This window comes from Mytilus trossulus, chromosome 12 (genome assembly GCF_036588685.1).
Source record: "Mytilus trossulus isolate FHL-02 chromosome 12, PNRI_Mtr1.1.1.hap1, whole genome shotgun sequence".
NCBI classification, from domain to species: Eukaryota; Metazoa; Mollusca; class Bivalvia; order Mytilida; family Mytilidae; genus Mytilus; species Mytilus trossulus.
Window position 1 is genome coordinate 7,146,819 of NC_086384.1, and position 16,985 is coordinate 7,163,803.

A 16,985-nucleotide genomic window follows, 5' to 3' on the forward strand; every position below is an offset into this window, starting at 1 on the left:
GGTTCAGGTCAGTCAATTGTTTATGATATAAATGTGTCAAATATCACTACACAGAGATTTTTCATTTACACGTGACTTTTGAGTTCCTCATTTCAAGGCGCATTAGGGATATTGTCCCAGTTGGGATCCCCAACTCTAAATTAAATGAAATATAGGGAGTCCTTGCAGTCACCCCATCCCTCCTGATAGAGAAATTGGAAACAGTCGAGATCCCCATCTTTAAATAAAACCATATGTATATTCATGTATGAGAACAAATCAAATGAAATATAGAGTCCTTAGGGTCACCCTACCCACTCATGTTTGATAAATTAGAAACAGATGAGATCCCCACCCCTCAACCATATATATTCATGTATTGGGCAATATAACATATCAAATGAAATATAGCGGAAGTCACTGGGGTCCCCACCCCCTCCTGTTTGAAAGCTTGATAACGGTCGAGATCCCCACCAATAAAACAAATATATTCATGTATGGGACATTATAAAAAATCAAATTTAAAATAGGGGTAGTCCCTAGGGTCACCCCACACCCTCTTGTGTGTGTTTTGAGGACTTGTAAAAGATTGAGATACCAACGCCTAAACCATATTCATTCATGTTTGTCATTTAAAAAAAGATTGAATGACATACAAGGTCAATATCATAGGCGACACATAAGCATATCACTTTGCTGGACCCTAACACCTGTCATTTTATTCCAAAATGGACTTGGGGTGAAGATGGGAGTAATTTAAATTTACTATGGACAGGTCAGTCAGACCTCATCATTGATCGTTGTAGTAGTAAATTTTTGTCTGATTTGTGTATCACAACTTTTGTACTGTACAACACAAACTCAGTTTTCTTTCCAGGGAAGCAAGTCCGTTCATATTTTTACAAGCTCGCACTAAAGTCAACTTGAACTACTAACAGTCAACTAATACGAACAATTACGATCAACTAGAAGACCTGCAATCATTGCAAATGTGTACCACTGCTAACTCATGAAAGACTAATGACCATTTGTGGTCATGTGCATTGCTTTTGAAAACCTTGATAAAATATTATGAATTATTTGCCTTAATGATTAATTCATTAAATGAACATACATGTACAATTATATATGAATGTTTAATGTTTGTTTTTTAAATCTTTAAAAACAAGTTGAAGCAACATTGCCCCAGTTTTCATAACTATGTTTGCCTTGGTTTTTGGTTAACTGCCTACAGTGCTGTCAGCGCTTATATTATATTTAGCCATTGCGTTGTGAGTTTATATTCAATCTATGCGTTTAACTGTCTCTCTGGTATCTTTCGTCCCTCTTTTCAAAGTAATATGGAACAGAACTTTCTATTTTGTCTGCAGGTTATCACTAAGGAGCTGTGAAGAATTATTATTAGTGTTTTCCCCCTACAGGTCGGATGGACACCAATTTCTCGTTTTCTGAAATTACGAGAAGGACTTCATGTTTAACACGACAACGCAAACATTCTTTTCTCTTTATTATCAAGAAGTGGATAATAAATTTGGAGTAGGTTCAGTAAGACCCCTTTTTGGCCCCAAAATACAGCAGTTTTACAAAATTGTGATAATGTAATCATGAAGCTATTTATTGGAAAGTAGAATGATTCTGCTACAAAAATATGGGCTGTTTTTGACAATACAATGCACATGATATCGGGTACTAGCATCATAAAGTCATGCTAACGTACTGAATTCTTCACAAAATAAGCATTTTAGTTAAATTTTACACGGTTTCTGTCTAAAATGAAAGTGGCCGCATTCGTGTTCATTCATAATATTGAAGTGCAAGTTGTATTTGATGATAATACATAATATATTTAAAGGTTGAGGATGAACAGGGATGCGGCCACTTTCATTTTTTGACAAAAACCATCTGTAAAGTGTCGATTTTTGGCAAATTTGATAGAATTTGCATATTTAAGCTTGAATCGGAGCGTTTTTAATTACTTAATCAGTTAAAATCTTTCACCAAAACTAATTAAATCAATTGAAATAGACACGTAAGTGTTTAAAAAGTGTCTATAATATTTCGTCAGATGAACATGAAAATTGAGGCCAAAATCGGCCCTTACCGGGCCTAATCCTTTAATCAATATTCATTCTTCAGTCTAAAGAAACATGCGATCTCATTCCAAGTGATTGCTACTGCGTTAAAATGGGTGACTGCTTCCTGATAGACACGGTTTTGGATATAAACAACTGCTGGTTAAAGGTTCCAATTCACCAAGTAGCCAACTTTGTTCTTTTGTTGGAAGTAACAGTGTACAACTCAGCCATGTTATCGTCTACAAACTACACAACCGTGAGTATAGTGATACAAATTGAAGCTTTCAAGTTGGTTTTCAGGTGCTATAGACATTGCATTTCAACGCACATTGTATATATAAATATATATATATTGTAACTTTTACATAGCATACAGGGACTTTTTTTTAATGATAACAGCTGTTATATTTTCATGTATCAGAAATCATCAATTTATTGCATTTGACGTTGTTATATTATGTTATAGAAAAACCAAAAAAGGGGGCGGTCTAGTACTCATGCATATAACTAGTTACCAACAAACAAAAACTTGTCGACATTTATTATGTGTCCATAGGAGATCCTTTACCATTAAAAAACTTTCAAAATCAATGGAAGTATGACACGGTAACGTTTTTTGTATATTGTTTTTGTCGTCGCTGACTATACTTACGTCCCTATACGTATGTTCCACTTCTGATACTGATAAAACTTGTCGACAGCTGCCGTTTCCTACAAACTGTTTTTGCTGACTTATGACGTCCCGATGCCATATTCCACTTCTTTTGATGCTGATAAAACTTGACCACATCAGTGGTTTCCTAGAAAGTGTTTTCCTATTGGTTTTATAACGACATGTACAACAAATCCGAAATATTAAAACTTGCCCTTTTTCGTCGATGACTTATGAGGTTCCGATGTTATATTCAACTTCTTTTGATGGTGATGAAATTTAACGACACCGGTCGTTTTCTCTAATGCATTTTCTTATTGTTTTTATAACTGCATGACTGCATGTTCTACAAAATCAAATTTAGAGACTAGTTTTATTGACTTTTTATTCATTTGTTTTTGTTTTAGATCGGAACGGTTAAACACTTGCAAGGTATACAAGAATGTAAGTTGATTATATTAAAATTATAATTATTTTGATTGGATCATGCATGTGTAACGGAACGGAATGTAGATGAGAGGCAACTGCTTATTGTTATGATTCTTTTATTTCGATTAACACATAGTACAATGTCTTCACGACGTAAAAGTGATATTTGGTTTTGATGTTATATTTATTATTCTCGTGGGATTTTGTCTGATGCTTGGTCCGTTTCTGTGTGTGTTACATTTTAGTGTAGTGTCGTTGTTCTCTTATATCTAATGCGGTTCCCTCGCTTTTAGTTTGTTATCCCGATTTTGTTTTTTGTCCATGGATTTATGAGTTTTGAACAGCGGTATACTACTGTTGCCTTTATTTATGGATTGCTGAAATGTGACTGTTCAAAGAACTGAGAATTGAGACATCTCAAACATAAAAGCTTTTTTCTTCATTAACTTAAAACATAATTTGTTGGGCAGAATGTCTAACATCTGAAGGTAAACAAACACAAAACACGCAAACGAAACTTCGTGAATTGGTTAAGAAATCGCATAATTTCGATCCCATGCAGTCAAGTATTAGACTCCAAGCAAACAGTGCTGGCAAATTATATCTTTCTGATTGGAGAATTTTCAATTCATATTGAATTTGCAAGAAAGTTTCCTAAGAGTAATCGTGAGCTTATTGAGGGCAAGTTGATTTTTAAATCTACATACAAGAATCTATGTCCCACCTACGATGGTAAAGGGGCTTAATGTTTTTGGTCTGTGCGTCCGTTCGTTCATCTGACCCACTTTAGGTAAAAGTTTTTGATCAAGGTAGTTTTTGATGAAGTTGACGCCCAACTTGCAACTCAGTAAACATGCTCCCTTTGATATTTCTAATTTCAATGGTAAGTTAAGTTTACTCCAATTGCACGGTTCACTGAACATAGAAAATGATAGTGAGAGTGGGGCATTCGTGTACGGGGGACACATTCTTATTTAGAACAAAGAAAGCAAGTTATATAAGTTATTTCCAAATTGTGCATGGTAATAAATTAATTATGTATTATAGACTATAGCCCATCTAATATTACCGTGGTATCAACATCTTCCTCAAGTGTCAGCATTAAGTGGATTCAAGCAAAAACGTGTTATGAACGAGCTGGAATAGTCATCGTGTTATACAGACCTGACAACACAACAAAAGAGTATCCAGTGGACAAAGATGCTACAACCTTTCATCTCTCAGGATTATCATCTGTGACCTCGTATTGGTTTCTGATGTACACAAAGTATGGAAACGACACAACTGTTGTAACCAGTGCAAGTCCTGCTAAGTTTGCATTTTCAACACAAGAGAAAGGTAATTTTGATATATCTTTTGATATGTATTAAATAAAAAAAACTCTTGAATGACACGAAAGTAAAACGAGATCTCGAGTTATTTTTCAAATTTGTGTTTTTTTGTTATCATACAACCATATGTATATTCAAAGGTACTACAGGTTGCAATTCTGTTAATATAGACAATGCAATTTCCAAAAGGAAACGGCTTAAATTATACCACTTGTGCTATTGAGACAAGAAGGAAAATGAAAAAAAAAATCAAAGTCAAAACATGTAATTTTCATTATCAAGAATATAATGGTTAATATACACATTTGATTTTACTGATGTTTACACTAGAAATGTTCTTCTAAAAGTAAGAAAGATAGGAATGATGATTCCTTTTACTCTAACTGGTATAATTTAACCATATTTTCCATTCAGAACTGTGATATGAATTTGATCAAACAAATGACATTTTCTAGTATTTTGTCTTTTATGGGTAGATTTGTGTTAACTTCTAAATCTCGTTATGCTTATCCATTTTTGTCCATTATTTTCTTCCGATTCATACAGTACTTTTCAACAATTTATTCTGAAAATATGTTTCCAAATATTCATTCATACTTTCACATATTTGTTGCGGTGTAGACGTTTTGATTGGAGCACATTTTGTATGAAGCGTGGATGCCTACATAGACAAAATATGATTAAAAAAAACCATCGAATGTGAAAAGAAAAAATATAAAATAATTCAAAATCTACTGAAACACAATATTGACGTTATATATACAATACTAGCATAATTTAAGTTATTTATTACCGACTTTATAATTTTCAGTAACAGGTTTCCCAACATCTGGAATAGCAGGAATATCAGCAGGTTTGTTTGTATAATCCACTTTGAAGAAACTTTCTTTTCATAGAATCGTTTCATATATGATCAAATACATCTATATGAATTTCCATAATTTCAAAATGTTTTTTTTTCTTCTAACGTTAATACATTGCGGTGGCATAAGCATCTTTGTAATTGCACATAATTATGATTATAAATATAATTTATTTAATGACTTAATGTCCGTATTTTTAAAGTGTTTTGTGCAGGTAAAAATAAAATCACCATCAATGTTTTGTTTGATGATTGGTTTTTTTTATTTGTTTTTTGTGGGCTGGGCGGTGTTGCACTTCAATGTTTCTGTTGTTCCTATAGTAGTTGTGATCCAGATTGTTACCAGGGTTCGTTTTATCCTAATCGATTAATTTTTATTGAACAACGGCATACTACAGTACGTAACTGTTGCCTTTATTTACTGAACCCAAAACGTCGTAATGTGTAAAAATATGAAAATCACAAAAAGCAAAAGACACGAAAAACAGCATGAAAAGAAAAGTCGAAATTGTTGAAGGAATTTATCTTTACTGGTTACCGTTACTTACAATCATAAAATTCAGTTATGAACTGGAAAATTTAACACACAATAAAAAATCGAATCATCATCATACTAGCATTAGCTACTTTGGTATACATTTCAATACTTAATGTATTTTTTCATATAAAAATATTTCAACTAGTAAACCTTCATGTACTTTGAAAGTTACAGCTATGCGTATAAGTATTTTTGTGCAAAATATGTCGACTCTTTTAAAAGATGTTTAAAATGGTATGTCATCTGTATGTATGCAAGAGGTTAAATGTTCCGTTTGAAATTGGCGTTGACATACTTGTTTCTTTTAGGGTGTATTGCCGTTAAATATACTCACTCGAAGGATGAATATTCAGATGTTTGTCGTTGTTCTAACTAGTTTAATTTATATGAACCGTGACTTTTGCCTGGGTTTCTTTTATAGAGCGCATTGTTTAAAGTGGTACAAACTCCTATACCACAATTCATGTATATCTTTGTTATAACATTTCCCACTATATGAGTAATTTACTACTGTACTGCGATGAATGATCATACTTTTATAAATTCAGAGGGGTTTCAGTTAATTTAGAATCAATGCATTTTCTCGTATCTTTAGTCATAGATAATTAGTTTTAATGATTAACTGATTTTATAACACTGATTCTTAACTTAAACATAGCAAATTTCTACTTCCACAGGTTTTATTATACTTCTAATAGTTGTTATTATTGTCTTGGTATTACTTGGAAGGACTGGACGATTGCAACCAGCCAAACAACGTGTTACAGCCGGAATACGTACAGTTAGAAATACAATTCGAGTGCGACCAACAACGAATTCTTTCAATGTAAGCGCGTTCTATTCATAGTTTGTATAAAAATATTCTCAACTGAAAAATTGTTAATTTTTACCCTTCATTTTAAAATGCATTTACATCTATTAACAGACTAATTCATTTTAATAATATCATCACAGTAAAATATAATTTATAGTAAATACCTAGTTTCACCATACTATGGCAAACTACCGTACATTGATTCCATGTGGCTTGTTTTGTTAAAAGATGAACGATGCAACGAAAGAAAGCACTAATTCAAAGAAAGACAATCCAAAAAATGACCAAAAAGAAAATGACAAACAGAAAAATAAAACTACTACTTTACAACACACAACACAATCACTATTTACGATTTCCACCAAAATACGGCGAAAAAATATGATGCTACAAAAATGTAAACCGTTCCTGTTACAACAGAAGCACCCGACGTGATTCTTAATTAGTGCAAGTAAAAATCTGATGATGAGTAACACTGAACCGCGAGTTTTTTTTATAAGCGAATAGCTAGCTGTTTACATGTACAATGACCACTTTTAATTGTAACTATGTTCCTTTTTCGGTGTATTTACTATACACATGTTCTAAATAAAAAGAAAATATCAAGCACGAGCGCAATGAGAATCTTTAAAATTCCAATCTGTTTAGTCCATGCATAACGGGGATGTTACTAGTTGAGTCAAAACTGCTTTCTCCTCCCGAAAACCTGTGTTCATTGGTGGTTTTTGTCTTTTTCTGTTATACTAAGCATTTGGTAACCACACTAGTACATGTATACTCTTGCTTTACATTTAAATATATATATTCTTCCAGAATCGGGCCATCGCTTCGAAGGAGGACGACGATATCTACTTTTACGGTGGCATGGAGATGAAGGAAAACAATATGAAAATATCGCGCAAAGATATATCACTTGAATCTGAATTGGCTCGCGGAAGATTTGCTGTGATTTTCCTGGCAAAGTATTACAATAAAAGCGAATGTCATGAAGTTGTTGCTAAAACACTCAAAGGTATGATATTTTGAATAAAAAAGGGGCGGGAGATACTGCTGGAACATTCAAACTCGTCAAACTTGATTTCATAAGTCGAAAATAAACTGAAAACTGCCATGGCTAAAAAAGACAAAAACACTCAGACACTCAATAGTGCACAACATAAAAATAAATATCTTTTCAATATTAAATTTGTTACAGTTTACTTGACAATGTGGATTATAAAATTCGTAAGTTATTTTCTGTCCAGTGGTCATCAATATGATATTTTTTACTTGAAATGATGCATTTTGTCTATACTTTATATTAGGGGTATATGTATCATAAATCGGCCAGCACTGTTATATGTTTAATTAAATGATTATAGCATGTTGCAATTGTTTGATCATAAAAATATTCTACAGATACTTCTTTTATTGTATCATACTAAGACATGTCCACACTGACATATTTCATCCAATTCTCTTTGAAAACAGTTGTCGTGTTATTTGCCATACGTATGTATTGTCAAAACAATCGGTTCGAACAATCGCCTTTGAATTATTTTTTAGGATTGTGTTTTTACCATTAAAACGATGAAATTGATAGGCTTACAATTATCAATCAGCAATTATTATTTTTTTTGTGGGGTGGGGTGTCATAATAATTGCTATGGAAAGTTGACGATAAATACCGAGGAGCAATGTTTTTGAGATGTGTTTGTTAATACATTATCGATGTTTGGAGGCGATTAATAATCTAAAATATTGGTATAGGGCTCGACCTGCTCAATGTATATAAACTACTTCAGTCATTTGAACGAAACAGGTTGATCGGAGTTCTTTTTCTCTTTTAATTCAGATGACCAGAGCGAAGATGCCATTATGAAAATGAAAGCGAAAATAAATTTCTATACTAAGAAAGTTGGTCGTCAAAAAAATGTATTGGACTTCATTGGCAGTGTTGAGGATGAAGTTCGTAAGTGTATAATCGACATACTTGATGAAATAGTTATCTTACTAATAACTCCAAAAAAATACTATGTTAAGCTTATATAAAAGAAACTATAATGCATTTTATCAATTAACCTCATGTGTACGGACAGAAAAACGGATAATACAATCAGAAACAAAATTGCTGTAATAACAAAATAAATGTGTTATTTTGATGTTCACTGATAGTGCGTTAGAATGTATAGATTATCGGGTTTTCTACACATTGATATCGTAAAATTTTAGCCACGAGCCACAATGTGAACCTTTTTGGCGAGTAGGCGTAGCGAACCAACGTGACTTTTATCAAAAGATATTTAAAGTTAGGAACAGCTGTCCTGTAAAGACAAGTATACATTTCATATATCCAGCTCTATTCGATGTAATCCATGCAAATTTGCCTAAATCTAGGGACACTATTAGAGATTTGTCAGTTAACTATATACCCCATCGGACAACAACACTAAGGTATACACAATTCAAAGGCAATCACTGAATACAACAGTCATTACTTTACAAAGATACATTGAGATTGAACGTATTAATCTAGTTTTACTTGTCAGTACTACTTGACCCTTCAATTTTTAAACATTAGTGAAAAACCATTACAATATTCATAGATACAGTTTCTTTTCAATAATGCAAAGAACTAGAACTGTCTTCAGATTGAATGTAGTCTGTGTTTGTAAGTACAGAAATATTTTTAATTGTTTATATTTCAACGAGTATCAAATGCCTAGGGTTTTTTTCACACTAGGCGGACCAATGATGATTCTTGAGTATTGTTCGAAGGGGGTTCTAAAGCAATTTCTAGAAGCAATTAGGTCAAACATTTCCAATGACATTGAAGAAAAACTGTTTAGAATGGTATTTGGAATATGCCAAGGAATGGACTTTTTAGCATCAAAGCAAGTAAGTGTGAATAAAGGCCGTACGGTGACCTATATATGGTTGTTAATGTCTGTGTTATTTTGGTATTTTGTAGACAGTTGTCTCATTGGCAATCATGCCACATCTTCTTTTTTGTTATTAGACAAGTGTAAGATGTAATCGAAAAAAATCAACATAATAATATTATCCTCTCATAATGTCTTCCTATAACATAATTAATCTAGATATATGATAAATGAATGGTCCAGGAATACAATTATTATGAAGGATTTCGTGGACACATGAACACGTACCCTTTTGTTAAAATGATACATGAAACTGCACAGAAAGGATCTTGAACAACCGTCTAATCGAACATAATTCATGATATTTGATTTCTCTTAGACATAAAAAAAAATAAAAAAAATAGTTTAAATGTAAAACAAACCCTGTTCATTACAAATCTATTATAAGTTAAAAGTCGGAAAACAGCTATATACAAATACAGTTTGAGGTTGCTGCTTGTCTTCGATCTTTATTATGAAATGATTCACTTTTTAGTCAATAATCTTTACATTTAAAATGGTATAATTCTTAGACATAAGACATAGACATAAAGCTTTATTTAGAGTCGGTATAAGCAAGCAATTACAAACATAAGCTCTGAAGAGCTTTTAAAACCGACATAACAACAAATAAAACAAAACATACATATCGAGTCATGCACACAACATTAAACATATAAAGCAAGAGTTCAATCAGTATATAAACATGCAGCACAAAAGTTCTTTAAGCATCTTACAAGTTTAACACATACTGGTACATGCAATTATGAGATAAAAACACAAAAGAACAAATGAAATGGTTTGCACATAAAAAGCATAAAAGCACATTAAGTTTCTAAAATTAGCACAAAAGCAGCAGAAGCACTATAGTAAAGATATTAGAATAAATTTGCCATGCTGAAATTAAAGCAACAAAACAAAAATTAATAAGCAGAGATTAACTGGTTTTGCAGGCAAAGCATTGGCATGAGCTGCCAGACCAAGAATTTATCAAGTTCTTGAATTGATTTAAAGATGATTGCTTACGAAGCTCATCTGGCAGCTCATTCCAAAGCCTAGCACCCGCATACCTGAAGGATTGTAGGCCATATGCAGTTGTTCTTACATGTGGTAGATCTGCTGTATTCTGGTATCTGAAAGAGTAAGTTTTTTCCTTTAAGTGAATCAAATCAATGAGATACACAGGACAATCTTTATTTATAATTTTGAAAACTTCAATTGCCAAAGATCGCATTCTTCTTACTTTTAAAGATGGTAATTTTGATTTGCAGAGTAGATCTTCATAACTTGCTGAATGGTCTTCGTAGATAAACCTTAGTGCTCTCTCTTGAATTTTCTCTATCTTTTTTCTTCTCTTAGGTTGTTCACAGACGTTTGGCTGCAAGAAACATATTACTGAATAGCATACTAGAACCAAAGATCACAGGATTTGGCCCAGATCCAAGTTATGACGAAGGAGAGGACAACCCTGTAAGTGTTCACATGAAAATATATCGCTCAATGGTGTTTCGAATGGTTGCTGTCACATTGACGTCTAACTTCAATTCTGTTTTAATACGTTACATATGTTTAAGTGTTATTTTGGTTTATTAACAGTGAGTCAATATCACACTGCTGGTTCGCTGTTAATCTCCCTGTGTATTTTCATCTTAGACGGCAGTGATTCAGGGGTAATATAATTCACATTATTCCATATTGATAAAATTCTAGTAGTTTTTTTCTGTATAAATGGGATTTTGAAAAAATAAGTATATTCACCTGCGAAAAAGTATATTCAACCGCGCAAAACGTCGCGTGCTTTTACGTGCATAATTTTGGTAAAACGTGTGATGTACCATTTGTTTTGGTAAATAATTGCCACTCCATACATTTGAATATGGAATAAAACAATTACTGTCTTTTGTTTCGGTAAATATGTGGTTTAATTGACTTTTGAAAAACACATATTCACTTCGGCCGATGACCTCAGTGAATATCATTTTTTTTTAAAAGTAAATAAAACTACTTATTTACCTCATCAAAAGAAATTAATTGTATATTATTCTTTTTAAAATCTCCCCATTTATATCAAAAGAAGTTTATCCGGGAACTTATACCTACTAGACTTAGTATTATTTGAATGTTCGTTCTATTTATATAACTCTTAACGTTTACGCGTATTTATACATTCTTCACTTTTCATGTATGGGTGTGAGCTCACCTGATGAAGGTAAATCCAGGAAAGCGCTGCGTATGCACACACCTTATAATGTTTTTTTTTTCATTGATTGACTTGCAAATGTATTGGCCTTGAGCTTTCCTGCTGAAGGTCAAGTTGTTGTGGCATGAACACGCCTTAGTGTACATCTGTTTTCGTTTGCCGTTCTGGTGAATTACAAAAAAAGTACCATTTACAGACTGACAGACCTTGCACTTCATGAAATTCATGCAACTTAATTATTTCGTTAAGATAGAAAATTTTGAGCTGACAATTGGTATAAAAGTTAATAAGACATGTCGAGTATTTCAAAACTCCATCACACAATCAAAACCGTACATCAAAAGCAAATCCAACTTGAACGCAATTAACCGGTGGTCTCAAAATCTAAGAGTACTGCTGATTAGTTGGGCTGACTTATTGGTGCTTTGTTTTTGCGCCAATTGGCATTTCATTTGCGCCAAAAAAAATCTTTCATTTGCGTCACAAACCATATTTCATTTGCGCCAAAAACTAAATCTTTCATTTGCACCAATATTGCAGGTAAATACATGTAGATAAGGTAATAATAGTATAAAACATTAAATTTTTCAAAAAGTCTTTTAATAATAAAGAAAGTTTTAAACATATTCCTCAGAAATCAGTTATCATAAAATCATACAAATTATGCTAAAACCTCGACACAATCATACAAGTTATACTCAAACCTCGATAAAATCATACAAATAATGCTAAAAATTGTGTTGCTGTCCGTATCAGTCGTAATCCTGGCTTTACATGTTTTTTTGGTACACCTGAAGGATGTGTCTCCATTTTTTAAAACATTTGATAACCTATATGGGTCATCAAATATCACAGTATTATTTCCTCTGTTTGTCTCAGATTTGACTATGTCCATCTTGACACCTCACACTGGACTGGTCATGTGAACACTATATATATACTTATAACCTTATATTATTAGTGACTCTCAGTTTTGTATTAGAAATGAGTATGAACTCACACATTTATCCAGGGGGAGTTATGTACAAACAAAAAACAAAATAAATCGTAAATAATCTTTCACTTTTCCGTTATATTACCTGTCATACCTGTAAAATGGCGCAAATGAAGGTGTTTTTTGGCGCAAATGATATATAACCTTGTGGCGCAAATGAAAGGTTTGATTTTTTTAAAAATTGGCGCAAATGAAATGCGCCCTATCTAGACATATTGACTACCAAAGACGTCATAGAAAAGTATTTAATTTCATTTACTGTGTATGTTAAATATGAGTCCATGGCACAATTCAGTATACCTGGTATAATAGTGTGCAACTTGTAATATTCATGTTTTTACTTTTTGTATGTACGTTTATTTCTCAGTGTTGCATCGTAGCAGCTAGTGTGCCAATTTGTTACTTTGATACTATTTTTTTAGGGGAATGAACGAATTCCTATCAAGTGGGTGGCTCCAGAATGTATGAAGTCAACACAAAATGCCAATGAGCTGAGCGACGTTTGGTCTTTCGGGATTGTCATGTGGGAAATATTCTCACTAGGTAGAATAATAAAATAATGATAAGTCCTACTTTGTCAAGGTATTCAAAAACATACATGTAAACAATCAATAACTATTTAAGCAGTCAAAATAAGTTACCAGTACAATCGGCTTGCCTCGGGTGACTCAATTAAAAAAAATAACGGAAAAAAACAATAAAACCAAAAATGATACAGAGTGTCGAGTTTTGAAAAGTATCATTTTCAATCTATTATTTAGTGGTTCCGGGCGTGATATATACTTTTCGAAAATTGGTATACCACGTCATTTGTTGGTATAGTATTTGGATAAATGTATCTTTAGATGATAATTTAAAGTTGTTGTTTTAAATTTCAATCGTATTGCGAACATTGAATACATGTTAAGGACAAGAACGATTTCACAATTATTATATACCAAAAACGTCTTCTCTGTAAAGTTGACCTATCGGACTAAAATGTGGAACCCGTAAAAATGCTTTTAGTCCGGCTTGTCGGATGAATAGACATTTTTGACTATTTGTCCGGCTAGCCGGACGAATAGCCACTGCCTTTAAACTACCACTGGTAACATATGATATAAATATAGAGAAAGAAGCATACATGTATATAGTGTACGCATATTCAGGACGAGAACGATTTATCAAATTCAAATTCAAATTCAAATATTTATTGCCATATAAACTTTAAACATTAAGTTTGTGACATATCAATGAATCTAAGAAGAATGTAAAATTAAACGATTTGACTGAAAGTCAGAATAATTTTCCCGTCACTCGAAAACAAAATGTGATAAAAGATAAGAACAGAAGTATGTGAATGCCTAAAATTGGAAACAAATAAAACATTGAAATATAATAAGAATAATTATTTTTTTATCAATAATCAGGTGAAACACCGTACCCCAGATTGCAAAGCAGAGAAGTCCCTGGTAGAATAAAAAAAGGCTATAAGATGGCGAAACCAGAACTTTGTGATGATGCGTATGTATAAATATTCGTATCTAATCATAACTTTTTAAAACAGTTGAGAATAATTTGTTCAATAAGTCATTGATGTGTAAACTGCTCACAAACTGAAAGAAGAAGGACATTATGTAAAGTGTGTGAGTCAGTTACCACGTTTAAAGAGTAATAACGTGTAGAAAAAATATACTTGCTGTAAAAATTAAAAAATAATTCTTAAATCCATTTACTACATGTACAATGTAGCTCATTCATGAAATTTCGCAAAATTTTATTTTGTTGTAAATACATACATTTTCCAAGCTCTAATGCATTATTTCTTTTTATTAATCATTATTATAGAAATAACAGTTACTTTGTATTTGGTTTTTTTATATCTCAATTTGCTTGAACCCCTTGATCCGATGCATCTGATTCGCGCATGAATCCATCACATTGCAAGGAAGTTTGCGAAAATATTTTCGGCAACATTTTTGTCTTTCATAGTTTAAACCAAGGGATAAAATGCTAAATGACCAATCCAGTTCAAGTCTTTGTAGATAAACAAATGATATAAGAAGTATAACAGAATAAGCCTTATTTCACCCACAGTTAACGCAAATTTAAATATTAGTACTCATGAGATTTATTTTTTTTATAGATTCTATGAAGTAATGCTGAAATGTTGGCACTATGATCCTCGGAAACGATCAGGTTTTGAACAACTGAAGGAACAAATGAATACCATGTTTACCGAGGCTCCTGGGGATGATTATTACTACAGAACAAACGATCTATAATTGTCAATCTGAAATTTGATGTGCTAAAAAACTGCCATTTCTATGTAAATTTCAAAAGATTTGACACAGCTTGAACAATTGCAATTGTTTTAATATATACTTTAAGGTTCTTTTTTCATTATGATAGAAATAAATCGTATATTTGATAGCAGTAGTGTAGCACTGCATCCATCATGTTCAAATGATTTATCAAAAAATCGTTTGAAGCTGAGAACAGCTAACTATTATAATATTGAAAGAAATATTTCAAGAAAGCTTTGATATAGCTTGGAAAATTGTATTGTTTGCGTATACTTTTATTGCTATTTTAATTCTTTTTAGCTCACCTGGCCAACTAGGTCAAATGAGCTTTTCTCATCACTTGGCTTTCGTCGTCCGTCGTCCACCGTCCATTAACTTGTACAAAAATCTCCAACTCTTAAACTACTAGGCCAAATTTAACCAAACCTGACCATAACCACCACTTGGGTATCTATTTTTAAAATATGTCCTATAACTTAGCCTGCCAACCAACATGGCTGCCATGGACAAAAATAGAACATAGAGGTAACATGCAGTTTTTAACTTGTATCTCTGAAACTAATGAAATTAGAGCAAATCTAAAGTTCAGAAACATGATTGTTCATCAGGTTTAGGTGTCATACCACCAATTACTTCCTCAAATTTAGAACGTATGTGACAGTAGGCCTACTCGGACAAAAAATAGTGCATTTGATGTCATTTTTTACTTAAACTAACCAACAAATTGGCAGAAATGAAACTTTTGATGAAAGAGAAATATATTAAGACCATTTTGAGCTAAAATTTACTTGTTTATGAGTTTGCATTCAAAATTGAGGATAAATGCACTCCATAGTATACTAATTTAAGATTTCCAGAAAACCAGGGGTTATTTTTAGTGGTACCTCTATTCGGAACACCTTTTCTTTTTTTATATGATTTTAAACACCTGTTGAAAATTGGCATGTAGATAGCTGATACATGTAGGATTCAGGATATACCTGGTTTCTATGAAGTTAAACTTAAGGTAAAATATTTAGAAAGCTGTGAAAATTGTAAAATTTGGTTGAACAGATAGGGACTTTTAATTGGTGGTATGACACCTTTAGATCTATCTGCCCTTACTTAAACTTTCAGACGAATCAGACAACCTGTTGTTGTGTTGTTACCTCTGAATTCGATAAAAGAAATTTTGCAGTTTTGTTTTTATTATCTTAATTATCACATGTATCATTAAAAATAAAGATAAGACATAGGGGTTTACTTTAGGAGTCTAAGGGAAATTGTAAAAGAAAACTCAACTCCAAGTGGATACAACTTAAAAACTAATATAGATAATGATAAAGGGTCTTAAGTAATTAGTGTAAAACTAAATTAGGATAACCTGCTTTTAATTCAACTACTAGGCTAAATTTAACCAAACGTGACCGCAATTATTATTACTATTTATTATGATTTTATCCTTATTTTACAAAAATACGGTAGATACAGGTGAGAGACACAGACTCTTGAGAGCCTCTAGTTTTATTTTTCTGTTATATAAAATATTGTACAGCGCTTCATTATTTAAAATCAAAGAATTGACAGAAGATCACAAATTAAATTGATGATGCCAACAGTAAAAAAAAAAAGAAAGACGGGGGAACTAAAGTTTACCTCCAAATGCTTAAATTGAAATAAATAAATAAAAATAGTTATATATATTTTATAAATCATGATAAACTAATGCAGTTTATTAGTCAAGTAAAATTTTCCTCTTTTTATTAAAACCACGTTTCTCAATATCAAACATTTATTGTGAGCGTTTTTAAATTAGTTGAATTATCGGTCAACACCTCAATGGATATTGACATATTACAATAAGTTACCTAAAACTGTTATCATACATGTATATTGAACAATGTATAATTAAAAATAACTTGTACATCATTTGCAATCAATAAAATT

The 16,985-nt window shown here is 32.2% G+C and overlaps 1 protein-coding gene across 1 annotated transcript in view; it reads left to right on the plus strand.

Moving 5' to 3' along the window:
• The window catches only part of LOC134693760 (uncharacterized), a 37,280-nt gene extending 20,601 nt beyond the window's left edge, over window positions 1–16,679 (plus strand). The window contains exons 11-22 of the mRNA XM_063554668.1: window positions 2,116–2,310; window positions 3,114–3,150; window positions 4,183–4,473; window positions 5,278–5,319; window positions 6,544–6,692; window positions 7,494–7,692; window positions 8,515–8,631; window positions 9,403–9,557; window positions 10,940–11,050; window positions 13,197–13,317; window positions 14,184–14,277; window positions 14,900–16,679. Coding sequence (XP_063410738.1) covers window positions 2,116–2,310; window positions 3,114–3,150; window positions 4,183–4,473; window positions 5,278–5,319; window positions 6,544–6,692; window positions 7,494–7,692; window positions 8,515–8,631; window positions 9,403–9,557; window positions 10,940–11,050; window positions 13,197–13,317; window positions 14,184–14,277; window positions 14,900–15,038 — 1,650 coding nt within the window. The 3' untranslated portion in view covers window positions 15,039–16,679. The remainder of the gene's footprint in view (window positions 1–2,115; window positions 2,311–3,113; window positions 3,151–4,182; window positions 4,474–5,277; window positions 5,320–6,543; window positions 6,693–7,493; window positions 7,693–8,514; window positions 8,632–9,402; window positions 9,558–10,939; window positions 11,051–13,196; window positions 13,318–14,183; window positions 14,278–14,899) is intronic.
• The last annotated feature ends 306 nt before the right edge of the window (window positions 16,680–16,985 follow it).